Genomic DNA, 17,023 nt, shown 5'->3' with positions numbered 1-17,023 from the left:
CCTTTTTATTGTTTTGGAAACTCTTATTTGTTACTGATCCACATACAAAGAGGTTAGATGCTGATGTTTTGGAATATGGTTATAAATGATCGTGTAGATTGTACATACATAGACATAAAGCTTATTTTGTTGTTTTATGGCCCTTCAGAGGAGATCTAAATGTGTTTATCATTTCATTGCATGTGTCAAAATAACACAAACATCTTTTCTTAGTTCCTTCAAGCTAAACCCAAGTGTGTATTTTCTTATTGGCCGAAACTCAGCAAGCCTTTTTCGGCTTAGTGTCCGTTTATAAACTCGTAAACTCTCAACATGAAGTACAGTCCAACTAATCCTAACTCTGAGAGAGTGTTTATATCAAGGATAAAACAGTGAGGAAACGGGATGTGAGGCATTCCACAATGAAGCACAATTTCTTGTAAATATTGTAACTGCCTGCATTATATTATCAAATGGAGAGTGTGGTCCATGTGGGAAGAGTGAGATGCCAATATTGTATGTTGTTGTTGGCTGAGACAGACCCCTAAACTCTGTTCTGCTTTAGGGCCAAGTACTAACAGTTGTGAGGAATTGTGGTGGCAGCAAACGCTCACTGTCGCACCCCAGGAGGAGAAATTACCCCAGTTAGTTGCAGATAATTAACACGCTGCCCCAGTAGTGATTGAACCAGCAAGGAAAAACAAGCAGAACTCGAAACAGCACTGTGGGAAGGATTCTTTCACTAACACACACATGCAGGAATACACATCCATGCAAACATACATACATAACAGTACAGCACCCTTGTATTTATAGTCCTCTTTCACAACTCATTCCCTAGAGAAAAGTTGCCCATTCTACAACAATTCCTCTCATCACAGTGGTTGACACAGATGACTCACCTTTTTAGTGGATGTCAGTGGTAGGAAGAAACCACAGTCCTCCCGTCTGCATTAGCTCTTAGGTTTTCTTTACGCCACTCAGCACAAATTCATATTATTACATAAAAGCAGCACACATATTAATAAGATACAGTAGTCACACTGTCAGCTTAAGCAGTGCTTTATATTTTGGTACTAAGGCTGTTTTTGCCACATATAGTGTGTTGAACTCATTATTTGGAGAAAAAAAAAGAAAGAAGACAGCATCTGAAGGGCTTTTTACTCACCCTTACATTGTTTCAAACCTATAAGACTTTTGTTAGTCTTTGAAACACAAATAAAATATTTGAATGAAAACCTATTTCTGAGAGAGTCTATTCCACCACAACTTGCCTCAAATGCTTCAAAAAGTTCATAAAGAGATCTAAAACTAATCCATATCGATTGAGCAGTTTAATGCACGTCTTTAATCCGATCGACACAAATAAATAGAGCACATCAAAAATGGTCAACAGCAACTCGACTGCTCTTGCTAGACGTGCGAGAACAAACCTCTTTAGTTCTTGCAGAAGCTCCAACGTTCTTACGTGACACAAGAAGAAACCTCACTGGTCAAGCAAGCATGTTTGAGCTTTCTTTTATTTGTTTTGCTCAAGAAATATGCATTGATCAGTGTTTATTTGTGAATAAAAGCATAAATGAAATCTTTTTATCATATAAAGTGATTGTGTTCAGAGTTAGAAGACTTGGATTAAACCGCTGGATCCAAACAGCTTACTTTTATGGTCTCCTTATGAACTTTTTGGAATGGACTTTCAATTAAGGTTTTTGAAGATGATCAAAAGTCCTATCTGTTCCTTAACATTTGGATGGAAATATGGTCCTTGTTTTCATGTAAATTCAATTTTATGAAAAAAGGAGAGAAAAAAATATAATTTCCAATGGTCAGCTCCTGATAATCATTTTATAATTTATGGCTGTTTTTCAAGGAAATACTCAGTGTTGTAACCCATGAGTCACTTTATGTTTCGTATACAGCCACAGCTATGTTATCCAGCAGATACAATGTCAGTGTGTAAGCACAATGCCAGTCTGCTGTGCAATTATACTCTGTGAGTGATAAATCAGTGCTTTTTGTTCCATTACTTCATGTGTCTTCATTCAGTAGCTATGTTGGAGGTGTTCAATGACTATTGGGATGAAGAAATTAACGTTTTGCACTGTCTTCCACATTGGGGTGGACCAGTGTTAATTTCGTTGACAAATAATTTTCGTCATCAAAATTTTTTTCACCGACGACAATGAGACGAAGAGAAGGTCAGACATATAGATAAATCAGACGACGCAAGAGAGAACTCAATTCAGTCCGGTTTTCTGAGCGCAGACTCTGAAGCATACACACACAGAAAGCGCATCTCACAGCGCGCGAGTACTCTTTTGCGTCACATGAACGGAGAATTACACACAAAATGATGTCGAATTAAACAATTCAGATTACTAAAATATGACTAAAACTAAATGGCATTTTAGTCAAAAGACTATGACTAAAACTAAATTAAAATTTGCTGTCAAAATTAACACTGGTGTGGACAGCATGGCTGTCTGGATCTCTTTACTGCAGACACACATGAGCCCCCACAGCCATGCAACCCAGCAGGCTTTTCTATGACAGCAGCGGCTTTTGCAGGAAAAGGGGGTACGGGTTTCTCAGGGTGACGTATTTTTCATGACGGGCTCCCTGGCAGAGTCAGACTTCCTGTGGGGCATGCAGTGTGAGAGGGGTAAATTTCTCCCAGAGAGCTGTGATAGATCCCAGCACCTTAAAAATGTTGTCCTGTGACCCAGACAAATGAGCAGACAGGTCCTGTACTGCTCACAGCAGTAGAGGGGATTCCTTTTAGTGATGTGAATTTTTTGAATCTGTTCACCATCAGTATTGAAGTATTCAATCAATGGGTGTTTCTGCAGGTTGCTTTAAGTCAGCAGGTGGCACCAAGGAATTGTCTTTTTGTGAGTAATTGAATTATTCATTCGTCTGATTTTTTGTTAACAGTTAATGTAGGAAGGGTTCTAAAAGAATCGCATATGAACACACTAGCTCACAGCTTCTCCCGTGAGCCAGTGCTGCTGTACTGCAAGATTGGGGTTTTATGTTGTCCTTTGGATTTAGTCTCCATATTAAATGAAAAGTTTGCCCAAAAATGCTGAAAATGTACTCACCCTCAGGTCATCCAAGATGAATTTACTACTTCTCCAGAACAGATTTGGAGAAATTTAGCCTCACATCACTTGCTCACCAGTGGATCGTCTGCAGTGAATGGGTGCCATCAGAATGAGAGTTCCAACAGCTGATAAAGACATCACAGTAATCCACTAGTAATTGATGTGACTCCAGTCTGTCAATTAGTGTCTTGTAAAGCAAAAATCTGTGTGTTTGTTTGAAACAAATAAGTCATTAAGGCATTTTAACTTTAAGCCGTTGCTTCTGGCCAAAAATACCAGTCCATAATCCATAATAACTCATCCTCTTTTGAAAAAGTCCACCCCTGTTGTCATCTCATATCAAAATGCACCAACATATGTTTAGAACTGTTTTTGCTTAATCTGCATATTTCTCTCCTGATTCAGGCTTTTTCACTGGAGAAAGCAATATTATGGATAGGGGACTCTTATTGTAAGCCAGAAGCAATGGTTTAAAGTTAAAAACAACTTGATGGATTGGCCAGTGGCCTATGGTGTTCCCTTTTGCCTAAAACTTAAACATCCATAATACACTTTTAATTTGGCACCAATCCTCTGTTGATCCAACTATTTGTGGTGCGGGAATTAAAGAATGTGGAAGTAGATTTAACAAAAGCCCTGGAGCTGTCAAAAGTCCACTGGATGATGCAAATGTCATGTAACACGGAAAAAGAGCACACATTGTTCATTTACATATACTTCCAACATTGTAAATATCTCATTGACATTTTGCAAGCTTATTCTTTAAGCGCATATTAGTGTATTATCAATTATAGTTCCATATTACTAGTGATGCACCAAAATGACTTTTTTACCGAAACACAAAAAACAAATTGTGTTCTCAGGTGATAAATTAAACCAGTCATAGTAAAGTTCTTCGACGACAAGCCAACTCTTGAAATTTTCCTATTGTGTGCACAAAATAAACACAGACACAGTCCAAATGTGTTATCTGGGAAGCGATAATTAAATGATTTAACCCCTTCAAAACAATTTAGGCTAAAACCGAAAATGTAGTTTTGTTGAACTGGAGTATTTTTAGTTTGCTGACATACTGTTTCAAAAATGGACTGCATTTGTGTATACTGGTGTATATTGATTTTGGAGTAAGTAATAGACGTGTACTTGTGTAATTATTAAATGTCACAATACACTTCACCTTCCTGTGATGTTTAAACAACACCTGTAAGATGAGAGCAGCCACAGTTCGGCATTTATTGTAGGAAACTCTTAATAGTAGGAAACAGCTCAAATACTTTCTGCTTGTACTGTAAGTGAGGCACAAGATCAGCCCATAGCGTGAGACATGTTCTGATAACAGAGACTAATTTATAGGAAACAGATTTGAATCCAGAGGAATCTCTCCAGTGAGTCACTGCTGGAAGATTCTGGTTTGGGAATTGAGCAGGAACACTGGAATTGCTTGCTGTAAGCTGAGAGAGACAGACAGAGTGGGAGAGAGCTGGCAGAGAGGACAGGACAGGACACGGATTGTCAACATCCACCCTTCCTTTGCAGACCGCCTCTCGGAAGGATTTGCAGTGACTTTTTCAAACGATTGGCAGTTAGCGCCTGGAAAGGCGGCTCAGGTCCAAGAGCAAATCACTCCTCTCTATTATTCCCAGGATCGGAAGTGTCCCATTCCACATTACAAGCAGGTACGGCAATGGACCTGTTAACTGCTTTGGTTTGTCGTTGTGAAAAGCATCTGGCAGCGAATGAAAGCTAATCATGACCGGTTGTTTAGAGAAAGATGCTTGCTCTAATGGGTCTAGAGGTGGGGCGGCCCAAAGTGTTTGAGATGATGGCGGGATTGTGAGAAAGAAAATGCATACATGAGGTCATATGCAAGAACATCTGTGTCTGATTGTTGTCTCTCTCTGAGGGCTCACGTTTTTACAGCATCACGTGCAGTGTGGACATTAGGATATCCTCAAAAATTTGGTGCTGTTTGTGGGCCAAATTTCACACTTCTGTCCCTCATGGATGCCTAACAGTCATGAACGAACATATTATAGTAAGTATTGTTTTAGGTCTAGCATAGAACATACTCGCCTCTTTATATGAGACAAAGGCAGTTTAAGTCAAGTGATGATGGGAGCTTTATCTAAATGTATATTTCTTATAATGCCTTCCCTATTGCTTTGTGTTTTGTACTGGATGATGCAAAATACCACTTTTACCAGTAAGGCAAAAAAAGTGTATTATTATATTATAAAAATTAACATCACGATTTTCTGTAAAGCTGCTTTGAAACAACGTGTATTGTGAAATGCACAAAGCCATGTGGTACAGTTCCCCAAAAATATCAGGTAATTCGACCTTTCTGCTTTGTAAAATATATTTTGTTTTTATATTTCATTATAAAACATTTTTGTGAATGATTCAGATGTGTATACTGCCATGTATTTACTGCATAAAAAAAGTAAAAAAGTAACTTGATGGTTTACACCACATAAGAGTCATTGAATTTTCTTTTCTTGAAAATAGTATAAACATTTTTTCAAAACCCTATGAAACCAACATGCAAAGTACATTTCTAATAACTTGTATTTTAAACTAGATTAAACTAGATTTTCTGTTTTCTTTAATCAAACACTTTTATTTGTCATTGACCCACACACTTTTACATTTCTTGCACACTCTATGTGAGTTTGTGTGTGTGTGAATACACATTGTCTGTGCTCCACAATGTGGGTTTAGAGGTTTATTCAGTATAATAGCATTTTAAATAAACAGCCCTTGCTTGGAACAGACTCCGCTTTATTATGTGGCTGATAGTTGCAGCCTAAGCCAGAGAAGGCAGCCGTCATATATCTGTACACAAACACTGAGTTCGGAAATGGAGAATTATGTCACTGGAATGGCAAGCTTGTGTGAGGGGAACCGGCAGGCAGGCCTGTTTTCCCATGAGTCCACTGCTGCCAGTAAAGAGTTACTGAACCGTTATGAGAGACTGAAGCTAAATCTTACCTTATGTTTGAGGCATTTGCTTCTGTTTAAGTCTGCTTTTCTTTGACACTCTTGAATACTTTGTCTGTCATTATGTGTCTCATCTCTTGCAATAATCTGCTGTATGTCCCCTCCAGATGATGCTTTTCATTATCGACGTGATTTTCGTGGCTTTGTCCGCATTTGTGGTCTCTGGACCCCCTGGTGGACATGCTAATTTTCTCTTACCACACGCGTGGCCTCAAGTTAAGCCATATGTGACACAGTTCTTTGCTTCTGAGGTCTTACGCCTGAATCAACATGGACGTGCAGCTGTGACGGTTTCAGCTCAAGTAAATAATGTCCTTTAAAGGAATGTTATGGGTTCAATCCAAAAATCTATTTTACCATCACATTGTTCCAAACTTATGACTTTTTTGTGTGTGAAACATAAAAATCACTATAAACGTGGACATAAAAGCGCTATAAACATAGTAGTGCAGCCAGAGAAACAGACTAAATTTATGTCAGTATTCACTGATAATCTTGACATCCACCACAGCTCTCCTTTGTGTTTATGAGAGTTCATCAGAGTATGACCTTCTCATTAGAGTAGAAGTAGAGATGTTCAATTGTGTACTTAGAGAGGATGGCACTAGAGGTCTACACGGAGGACCTGAGACCCGAGGACCCGGTACCCGACCCGGGATCTGTACGGGTTCGGGGCTATATTTTAAATGGTCAGCCGGGTCCGGGTCGGGTCCCAATCTATTACTTCGGGTCCCGGGTCTGTTTAACATTGTGTGTAATACCCGAGTCGATCGGACTCGGAGAACACCTGGCCATTATCAGAGTCAGTCAGCGCTGTGCGTGTGTTGTTTTGTAACTTTCAACTTGTAAAATTAGGATGAGAAAAGTGTGAGTCGGTAATTTGAAATAAGGTCATCAAACCCCAACACGAGCGATGTCATCAAAAGCAGGGTGTGCGGAGTTAATGCACACGCACGGTGATAATGGATACCTTCATGAGTGATGTGAGTTATTATTGATTATTTTTTTAATAATATTATGAATGGAACCGTCTTGTTGTTATATCTAAAATTTTTGCTCAGACTCGGCTCAGAGAGCACAGAGATAATAGCAAATAAGTAAAGCTAACGTCAGCCCATATGGCACTGGACGAGCAATCGTTATTATAATCCAAATGGGCAAACAGTCTAAATTATTATGCAAGTTGATTCGAGATACAAAAAATGCAAAACTGCAAAGTCGCATTTGTCATCCGTCACCGTGACAGCAAGTGGACTTTTGAAACTGGAATAATGAGTGGATTACGCATTTCAATTGGCAAGAGAGGAATAACACGGATGGAACTTTCTTGGCAAGGAGGATTGTGTGCATCACAGTCCGGTACAAGGGAGAAGGCTTCTTACATTAGGTAAGACAAAAAGTTTAATTTTCGCAACTTGTTTATCGACTTGTTAATAGCAATTTGCTGTGGAATATGTGCCGATCGGGTCCAGTCGGGTCTGTGTCTTCCCGGCTGGGTTGGGGTCCATCTTTCAAATAATTGACGGTCCGCGTCGGTTCCGGGTAGTACATTTTTAACATTTCTCGGTTCTGCACGGGCCCAGGTCCAACTTTCAAAATAATAGACGGGTCCGGGACAAATTTTTGGATCCGTGTAGACCTCTAGATGGCACTAGCAACGGCATGGTCATGGGTTCAGTTCCCTGCAAATGCATGTGCTAATAAAATATTTGGCTTTTGTCTGTTTTAAAAGCTATATACTACTGTTGTATTATATACTAGTATTTGTATATACTAGTAGCTATACAACTGTTAACAGAGCTTAACTTGTATTGAACTTGGAACATTCTATTAATAAATCTGAAGCGTGTGTTTGTAACAGGGTGATATTCTGAAAAAGAAAAGTGAAAAACATTCACTTTTTGACCTCCGATTGCATCTGTAAATTTTGATCGTGATCAAAGCTCTGCTGCCAAACTGCCTTTCATCCTTCAGAAATGTGTTCAGATCTCTTCCTAGAGCTGCCAGATGAATACTCATGAACCTGTTCCTGGTCTGTAGCGTAGCCAGGAAACCTGCACCTCCATCCAACCATGGCTCTGGCCAGACCACTGCGGTCATCAGTGTGCTCTCCCCCATCCTTGTGGAAATGCCTCAAATCTAGATATAATTAACTTTGTTAATTTAAAAAAAAAATAATTAAAAATATAATAAATGTATTATAAAATAAAATATAATACATAAAACATATCATCATTTACTTTCACTTATTCTTTGCGTGGAGCCAATCTGTGAGACTGTCTATTGGTCGAAACTCTTTTCACTATACAAATGTACAGGTCAGAGTAAACAATCTTAAAAATTGTTACATTGTGAAAGATGTAACTACACGTATGCCTGTGTTTCCGTCCTCCTTATTCACACGTGTTTAGATGGAAATGAATGGAACACCAAAGTCTGCTTTGACCGCGCATTCACCCATGGTAAAATGCATTTCAAAATATGCCTTGATCTGCGGTTCTTAGTGGTATTTTGTTTCCATTGGTGTTTTTTGGCTTCATTTTGGTTCTTGAGTTATATCTTTTTGTACCTATCAGCTGACATGACACATTATATATATAACCTTTGGTCCTTCCACTCTTTCCACCAATAACATAAACAATCTTAAAAATTGTTACATTGTGAAAGATGTAACTACACGTATGCCTGTGTTTCCGTCCTCCTTATTCACACGTGTTTAGATGGAAATGAATGGAACACCAAAGTCTGCTTTGACCGCGCATTCACCCATGGTAAAATGCATTTCAAAATATGCCTTGATCTGCGGTTCTTAGTGGTATTTTGTTTCCATTGGTGTTTTTTGGCTTCATTTTGGTTCTTGAGTTATATCTTTTTGTACCTATCAGCTGACATGACACATTATATATATAACCTTTGGTCCTTCCACTCTTTCAACCAATAACAGAAATGCTGTGAGTGACGGCTGTTTTGGCTTCTGTATCAGAGTCTGAAATGTGTTGGAGATTCTTCTTCATCAGGCTTCATCAAAACAGCTTGTTGCACAGTGGAGCGAGGCTTATTTGAGTTGGCAGGCTGATGGCAGCGAGCAGAAGCAAAAACGTACAACTTCCCGTTTCTACTGAATTACATCCAGCTCACTGCTGCTAGGTATTGAAATTCTGTCAGTAAGCTCCTCGTTTTTACAGTCGTGGTTTCTGTTCAAGTGTGTGTTCTGCTCTACCTCAAAGTCCACATACAGGTCAACCTGTTCACTCCCTCTCCTTTTTTCTTGTTCTTTCTTTTTATCTTGAACCATTTTCTCATTAATCTCTTTTTCTTTCCATTTCATTCTTTCCTGTTATTTCTCACTCTCTGCTTTATTTCTTTCACTCATTCTCTGTACTCTGGAAAGAGCCTTTCAGTAAGGTTAGTGTTTTTAGAGCAGGGCGGAGGGAAGCCACACAGCTAGATATGCACCAAAGCAAAATGACCAGTTAACTTTCTATTTAATCATAGATTATATTGTATTGGATATATTCTGTAATGATCCATGGTATTTTGTGCTTAAGTTAAGTTTTTTTCTTTTCATTCTTTTCATTTTGTCGCATGCTGCATTTTTTTCCCCCTCAGCAGTTTACGTTCTGCTCATTTCAGCTTCTGAAAGAAAATGAGAAGATTCCGTTCAGTTGGTAGTCTTCTCAAGTGTGTGATACAAAGTTAATGTACAAATGCGCATAATAGATTTAGACTTAAAAATGGGTTTGGAAAGTCTCAAAGGATTCTCAGCAAACTCAGTCAAAGCTCTAAACTCAGCACACTGCATCATGCACATTTATGTGTTTTTAACAGAATTTTACATGTTGCTCCTCTTGTGTGTATGAACAATTTCAGTAAAAACTAGAAGCAATGTGGAACTTGCAAGTTTGTATTCCATGTTGCATGTAGGTGGTAGCTATTAAAACTAAACGAAATTAAGGTGATTGTTTGTCCATAAAATTCGCTGTTTCTCAATAAAATAGCTTAAGCACATAGATTCAGAGGGGAGCTAATTTTTAGATTTATACTAAAAAAACTTTATTTGACCACAAAAAAATTTGTTTTTATATATTGAAAGTCTCAAAGGATTCTCAGCAAACTCAGTCAAAGCTCTAAACTCAGCACACTGCATCATGCACATTTATGTGTTTTTAACAGAATTTTACATGTTGCTCCTCTTGTGTGTATGAACAATTTCAGTAAAAACTAGAAGCAATGTGGAACTTGCAAGTTTGTATTCCATGTTGCATGTAGGTGGTAGCTATTAAAACTAAACGAAATTAAGGTGATTGTCCATAAAATTCGCTGTTTCTCAATAAAATAGCTTAAGCACATAGATTCAGAGGGAAGCTAATTTTTAGATTTATACTAAAAAAACTTTCTTTGACCACAAAAAAATTTGTTTTTATATATTAAAACTAAATAAAATAACCTCTGATCTGTGTGTATATGGCTTTATACGCTCTGATGATAAAAGAAAAATCTGGCTACAGGTTTTTATGCTCATATAAAATACAAAATAATTGTCTTGAGTGAGAATGCCCAGGAAAACAGTGATATAACCTGTGTTGTAAGTTGCCTTGGTGACAGAGGCTGATGGCTTCAACATACTGTACTGGGAATTCACAATGGCACATTTCCCAATGATGTTCAGTCCCTACTGTCTTATATTTTCTAGGATAAATCCGACCGCATAAAAATGAATTTATGGTGAATTCGTTTCAGGACTCTGAAGCAGACAGAAAAACACTGCAAAGCATGATACAGATGGTTAGTTATTCAAGTACAGTAGCACAGATCTAGTGATGGGTAATATTACAGTATAAGGTAAACTGTGAATTGTAGAATTTTTATATACTTTTTTTACAGGTTGATTACAGGTATTATCATTGAAGGTCCAGTTTTAGTTTGAATAAAAGATCTAATTTGTTAAATGTCATATTTGTGACGTATTGTGTCCTGATCCTGTTTCCATAACTCTCCTGTCTCTTTCTATTTCCTTATGAATACAATTCTAAAAAGCACAGTGAGTGTGGAATTGTGGCATTCATCAGAAGGAGTGAGACTGTGTCTGTATCTCTCCAGATCCGTTACATTTCTTCCCAGATAGAGAAAGTGGATTATAAACTTCCCTACTTCATCCTACTTCTTCCAGGAAATCTGAAACTGTTTCTGTTTGATTATTTTAGTAATTTAATTGAAGTACTAATTGGAGGTCCAAGCACCAAAGCTGCTGGAATCAGTTGTGTTTGTACTGATTTTCTTCTTCCTCTGTGTTTATTTTTTTTGCTCTAAAAGAGTTTGCCAGAGACCATAAATCGCAGAGACCCCAAAATCAGTAGTACAGTGTATACTGTGTGCATATATATATATCCTATGGACACTATAATAAGCAAATTTACACTTTTGCAATAACCCTAATACCACTTGGACTAAAATAAAAATTATTTTTTTCCCCCTCTGAACCCTTGCTCTGAATTAAATGGTTATATGGAACGTATAATCTTATATACATTTTAAAAGCAAGTTTTTTTTTTCCAAACTCAGCCCTGGTTTCTAAGACATGTCATATGTATTGTTTAGAGATGGTAAAAGTTAACAGATTTATAAAATAATTTCACAGAAACAAGTCAGTTTATTTTTTGATGAGACTGCTAATGACTAAATGACATATCCTCGCAAAGTAAAAACTTGTTACACATAGACAAAGGTGGCAAGCGTTTGATCAAGAAAGTTAAAAATATGGTTCACATTTTCCTTGGTTTAATGCTATCTTGAACTTGACGACATTCTAAAGATGCCAAATTTCACCAATTTAATGGAACTAGGGGACGCTATAACTTAAGAAAAACCTCAAAACTGTGCAAATGTGATCAAATATATTGATCCACAACAATTGTATCCACACGGTCTGTTCTTTCAAATTTTCCAATTGTGGTCCAGGCTGCTTGGACACAAGTTATTGCCACTTGTGGCTTTATTTTAGCAGTAGTTGCACAGATGTCAGCAAACATAGACATATAGACTAATACAGTCAGTAAGGCCTCAGATGGTGTGCGGTTTAGCCACAGCTACTAGCACACACAAACCACACATTTCCGGCCACTATAAATCCCCCCCCACACACCACAAAATGACGGCAGGAGAATACTTTCACATGTCGCGTGCTGCGCTCTTTCTCTCTCTAGGATCATGCACTAAGACTATTTGTAATGTTTGTATTGCATTTGCAAGTCTTGGAAGTAATTACGAATGATGATCTTGTGTACTGACTTGGCTTGTGTATTTCATAGATGATTGATGGCCTTGCTCATCTTGATCTTGTGTACTTGACTTGGTTTGTTGTGTATTTCAGAGATCATTGATGACCTTGCTCAGCTTGTGGACAAGACGGACAGCCGCATCAAAAACGTGACGCACAGGGTCAAGCTGTTGGACACCAAGTCTGCTTCCTGTGGTGAGTGTTCTGCCTCTGTAGAGCCACTGTAGCCCTGGGTTTATGTACTCAGCTTCAAGAGCCTGGCAACAATAAGCCTGTCCATCATTCAGATTTATGGCCATCTCTCTCTCTCTCTCTCTCTCTGTCCCTTCTCTCCTCCCTACTGCTTCTAGTGCAATCTAAATGGCAAATTCAGATCTGCATATTATGGTCGGTCTCAGTGCTGCGAGCTCATACAGGCCCATCTGCATGTGATCTGTGTGTTTGTTATTGGAGTGGCAGTAAAGGTGAGATCAGGCTGAGGCATTTAGAGAGCTCACACATTTCTGGAAAGTTCTGCAAGACATTACAGTATTTTACATCTGTATACTTCAGAGTACTTTCTTCTGTGGTCTCATTTTGTTAGTCTGTTTTTAAAGAGATACATTTATTTCATTATGTACTAAACTCGTTTCAAAGTTGTATGACTTTCTTCTGTGGAGCACAAAAGGTGTTTTTTTTTCATCATGAAACATCATGAAAAAAACACCATAAAATGATAATGAAGTTATAATGAAATGAAATATTATAATGAAAATGGTCCATACAGCTTAAATACTATATGCTAATTTTTCTTTTTTAAAAATATGTTTCACTGTATTTCACAGTGCAGAAGAACATATCTGTTGCTACTTCCATTACATTGCGACTTTAAGGAGCAGACAGAAAATTATTTATTCACAATGTTGACATCCTTGACATTTTGACACCCTAGGTATCCTTGGTGGATGAATCATGAGAGAAATTCTAATTTGAGACTTGAGACTTTCTAATTTGTGAACAAATTGTTCTTCTGAGTCTTTTCAATGAACTAGTTGAACTCATGAATCTCATGCACTCAGAAGGGGGCTGGGCAATATGAACAAACAAACAAAAAACATTTATGAACATATAAGGATATGAACATATATGAACACAAGTATTTTTAGGCTAAATGGCGAAATACAATATATATAACTAGTTTTTTTTTAATGACTTTCTCTTTGGAAAAAAAAAAAAAGTAAAGAAAAAAAACATCCTGCCAGTCCTACAAACAATGTGCATACTGAAGGCTATGAAAAGAAATATAGTGGATGTAACCACATTGGCTATGCTATATAGTATGTCCAAAAAAAGCAGGTTCAAATCACTTTACATTTTATTATAACTTTACTATCAAAAACAAAACAAAATGCTTTTTAAAGCAGTATTAAAATCAATAAATCTAAAAAATGAAAATAAATGACAAAAAAAAGCACAGACTAAATGTTACCGGTAAGAAGAAGAGACATTCACTCATGTGAGAATAACTAGCCTACATTTAATTTACCCCATTAATAATGTTCCTTTACACTTACTGCTATCATAAAATACACTTACTTGAAGGTTTAAAATTCTACATATGGCACATATATTGTCCAACAACAAATATTTTAGCTAATTGTTTATTTTATTCAGAATTAGTGCACTCCTATTCTATTGCACTGTCTGTTTGTGCTCCATTTGTTTCAGTTCAATTTGTGTTTTCAGTTTTCAGATGCGTTCGTAACATTAAACTACTCTATATCGATATAAGCTGTATTGCGTCATCCTATATTGTTTATAAAAATATATTGATATATTGTACAAACTCGATATACCACCAAGCCCTACTCAGAAGAGCTTTTCACACTGCGCTTAACCCTGGGTTATCATCAGTGGTCCCACTTTATATTAAGTGGCCCTAATACCTGTGTACTTACATAGTAACTAGATGTGTAGATGGGTAGGTTTAGGGGTGTAAATGGGTAGGTTTAGGGATATGTAAAGTGTGAGGAGTTGGATCTCAAGTTGGTGGAGTTGGTGCACCACTGTAATACCAGTGTACTTACATGGTAACTCCTCAGGAACTGTCCACGTAATATAAAGTGTAACATTCTGGACACCAACCACAATTTATATGTAAAGCCTAACTTACTGGCCGCTGCTGTGTAACATCAGAGTAATTACATGGTAAATCCATAGGAATTGTTTACTTAATATAAAGTGTAACACTTTCTTTACCAAAAAGTGCTGTTAGTCCTGTTACACATTTGTACTTTCATTACCAAAAAGTGTTGTTACCAATGTCCTGTTACACATTTGTATTTACACATACCATTCAGTGGGTTGTTACATATGTGTAGTTACACAAACATTACAGCTGTAGATACTATGTACCAATCTGTACTTACACTGTGGTTACATACTATGTACACATCTAGTTACTATGTAAGTATACAGGTATTAGGGCCACTTTAATATAAAGTGGGACCTCATCATTCTAAACCCTGCTTTTAACCCTGGGTAAAGGTACGTTTCATACTTGTAATTTAGAATCAGTGTTAGAATGTTATGGCTAGGTGCTTAGCAACAGACACCCAACACCGTACCTCATATTCACATGCTTTGAACAGTCATGGGAACACTGTGCGTTGTATACACAGTCAGTATTTGAGGGGAAAATGCCAAAAGGTGACAGAAAATGCGTCAGTTGGAGTGACAAAGAGACTGTTTCATTCTTATATTTATAGTCAGAAAAATCCATTCAGGAAAAACTTGATAGTACAGTCAGTAGTATATGATATGAGGATGTGCAATGCTAGAGCCTTTATGTGAACAAGTTGTGTGCTGCATTTGTGTCGTGAATGAAACTGACACAAGCGAATATGCAAATAAGAACGTTAAGCCGGGGTTTAGGAATGTGCAGTGTGAAACATCATCTGAACATTCCAGATTATTTGTTAACTCCGGGTAAATTATGAGCATTGTGAAACGTGAAGCAAGATAACCCAGGATTCAGTTTACCCTGGGTTTAAAATGACCCGGTATTGACTAGTTCAAGTGTGAAAAGCCCTGATATCACTCTGTGATCTCAAGCGTTCACATGACTTCAGAAAACATATAAACATAATATAGTCTTCCACAGAGGAGTTATTATATATCATTTATTTATTTTTGAAGCTTCGAATGCTCCAGTCTGCATTTATTGTAAACGTAGGAAAAAGAACGACCAGCACAGTATTTAAATGTTCTTGTATATGTGTTTGGAACAAAATTGGGGCTGAGGAAATGATGACAGATATTTCATTTATGGGTGAACTGTTGCTTTAATTGCGTTTTCTGTGATGTGATCAATGACGGCAGCCTCTCAGATTTCTCAAGTTTTGTGCACGCCAACCATGCCTGGAGCGCTTAAATCATTTCACATGTGGCAAATGTTGAAGCATGTCTGCATACTCGAGCAGCAGACACAAAATATCTGTCTTCATTAAGCTCTTCATTAAAGGAATACTCCCCCCAAAAATCCTTTGATTATTTACTCACCTTCACGTTAGTATTTCAGCAGAATGTCTAAGCTGCTCTTTTCTTTGCTGTGAAAGTGAACAGTGATCAGGGGTTGTCAAACCTGATGCATCTGGACTTGACATGTATGAATGGATATAAACAGATAAACATATATACACATTATATTTATAAAATATTATTGGAATAACTGAAATTTTAGTCTGTTACTCACACAAAGCTATCATATGGCTTCAAAAACTTACTGAACATACTGTAGCTGTTTGCACTTCCTTTTTGTTCCTTTTTTTTCTGGATCTTGACAGCTCCTGTTCACAATATTCTGTATATATTGTATAGTATTCAAAGAGCAGCTTAAACATTCTGCTAAAGATCTCAATCTTCCACAGAAGAAATGAAGTAATGATTCATCTCCTGTTTTGTTCCATGGAAGAGAGTATGTCATAAGGATTTGAAGCAACATAATGGTGAGTAAATGTTGGCATATGCTCAATTTTGGGTGAGCTAACCCTGTAATGCTGGCGTCTTTGGGGGACGTGAGATGTTCAACAAATCTACTCTCAATACAAACCTTTTTGGTGCCACTGTTTATACACCTGAACATGGCATGATTGTCATTTTGTCATTGCTGTTGACAGGTAGACAGTAGAACTTTTCTATCTCAAACTGTCAAGACGTTATTTATTAAATTAGCTCTTTGTAGAAGATGTGGAATTGATCATGAATTAATTTTTGTTATGGTCATGGGCATGTGAAGGTTTTCTGTAGTGAGAGCCAGTTTGACTACATCACTCCTAATTGTCCTATAAAGATCCATCTTGACTTTTCCTGGGAAATAAATGCATTGCTGCACTTGGTCCTGCTCCTCTAATGTCACACATAATTCCATTTGTTTGTCCAGAGGACTCTACAGACTCGAGTTTGTTTGCAGATCCCAGAGCCGGAGGCCAAAGTTGCCAAGCTTTGCATTGATTCTCTTTCTCGCTCCTTTATTTCTCTACCCCTCTTCTTGTCCCGCGTCTGCTTTTAACACTTAACCATATTCATGTATTCTGTGAGGGGGGTGAAGGAGGGGTTGATGAATGGAAAAATTCCTCACTGCCTTGTCGCCCGTACCCCACTTTTTTTTTTTTTTTTTTTTTTT

General features: G+C 37.5%; 1 protein-coding gene across 1 annotated transcript in view; it reads left to right on the top strand.

Annotated features, from left to right (window-relative positions):
- LOC107660464 (syntaxin-8-like) overlaps nucleotides 1-17,023 on the top strand; it is a 70,183-nt gene that overhangs the window by 47,589 nt on the left and 5,571 nt on the right. The window contains exon 7 of the mRNA XM_016449769.1: nucleotides 12,454-12,555. Coding sequence (XP_016305255.1) covers nucleotides 12,454-12,555 — 102 coding nt within the window. The remainder of the gene's footprint in view (nucleotides 1-12,453; nucleotides 12,556-17,023) is intronic.

Source organism: Sinocyclocheilus anshuiensis, unplaced genomic scaffold (genome assembly GCF_001515605.1).
Source record: "Sinocyclocheilus anshuiensis isolate Anshui unplaced genomic scaffold, SAMN03320099.WGS_v1.1 scaffold1975, whole genome shotgun sequence".
Classification (NCBI taxonomy): Eukaryota; Metazoa; Chordata; class Actinopteri; order Cypriniformes; family Cyprinidae; genus Sinocyclocheilus; species Sinocyclocheilus anshuiensis.
The sequence above is the reverse complement of the archived record's forward strand: the minus strand, read 5'-3'. Positions and strand labels throughout refer to the sequence as shown.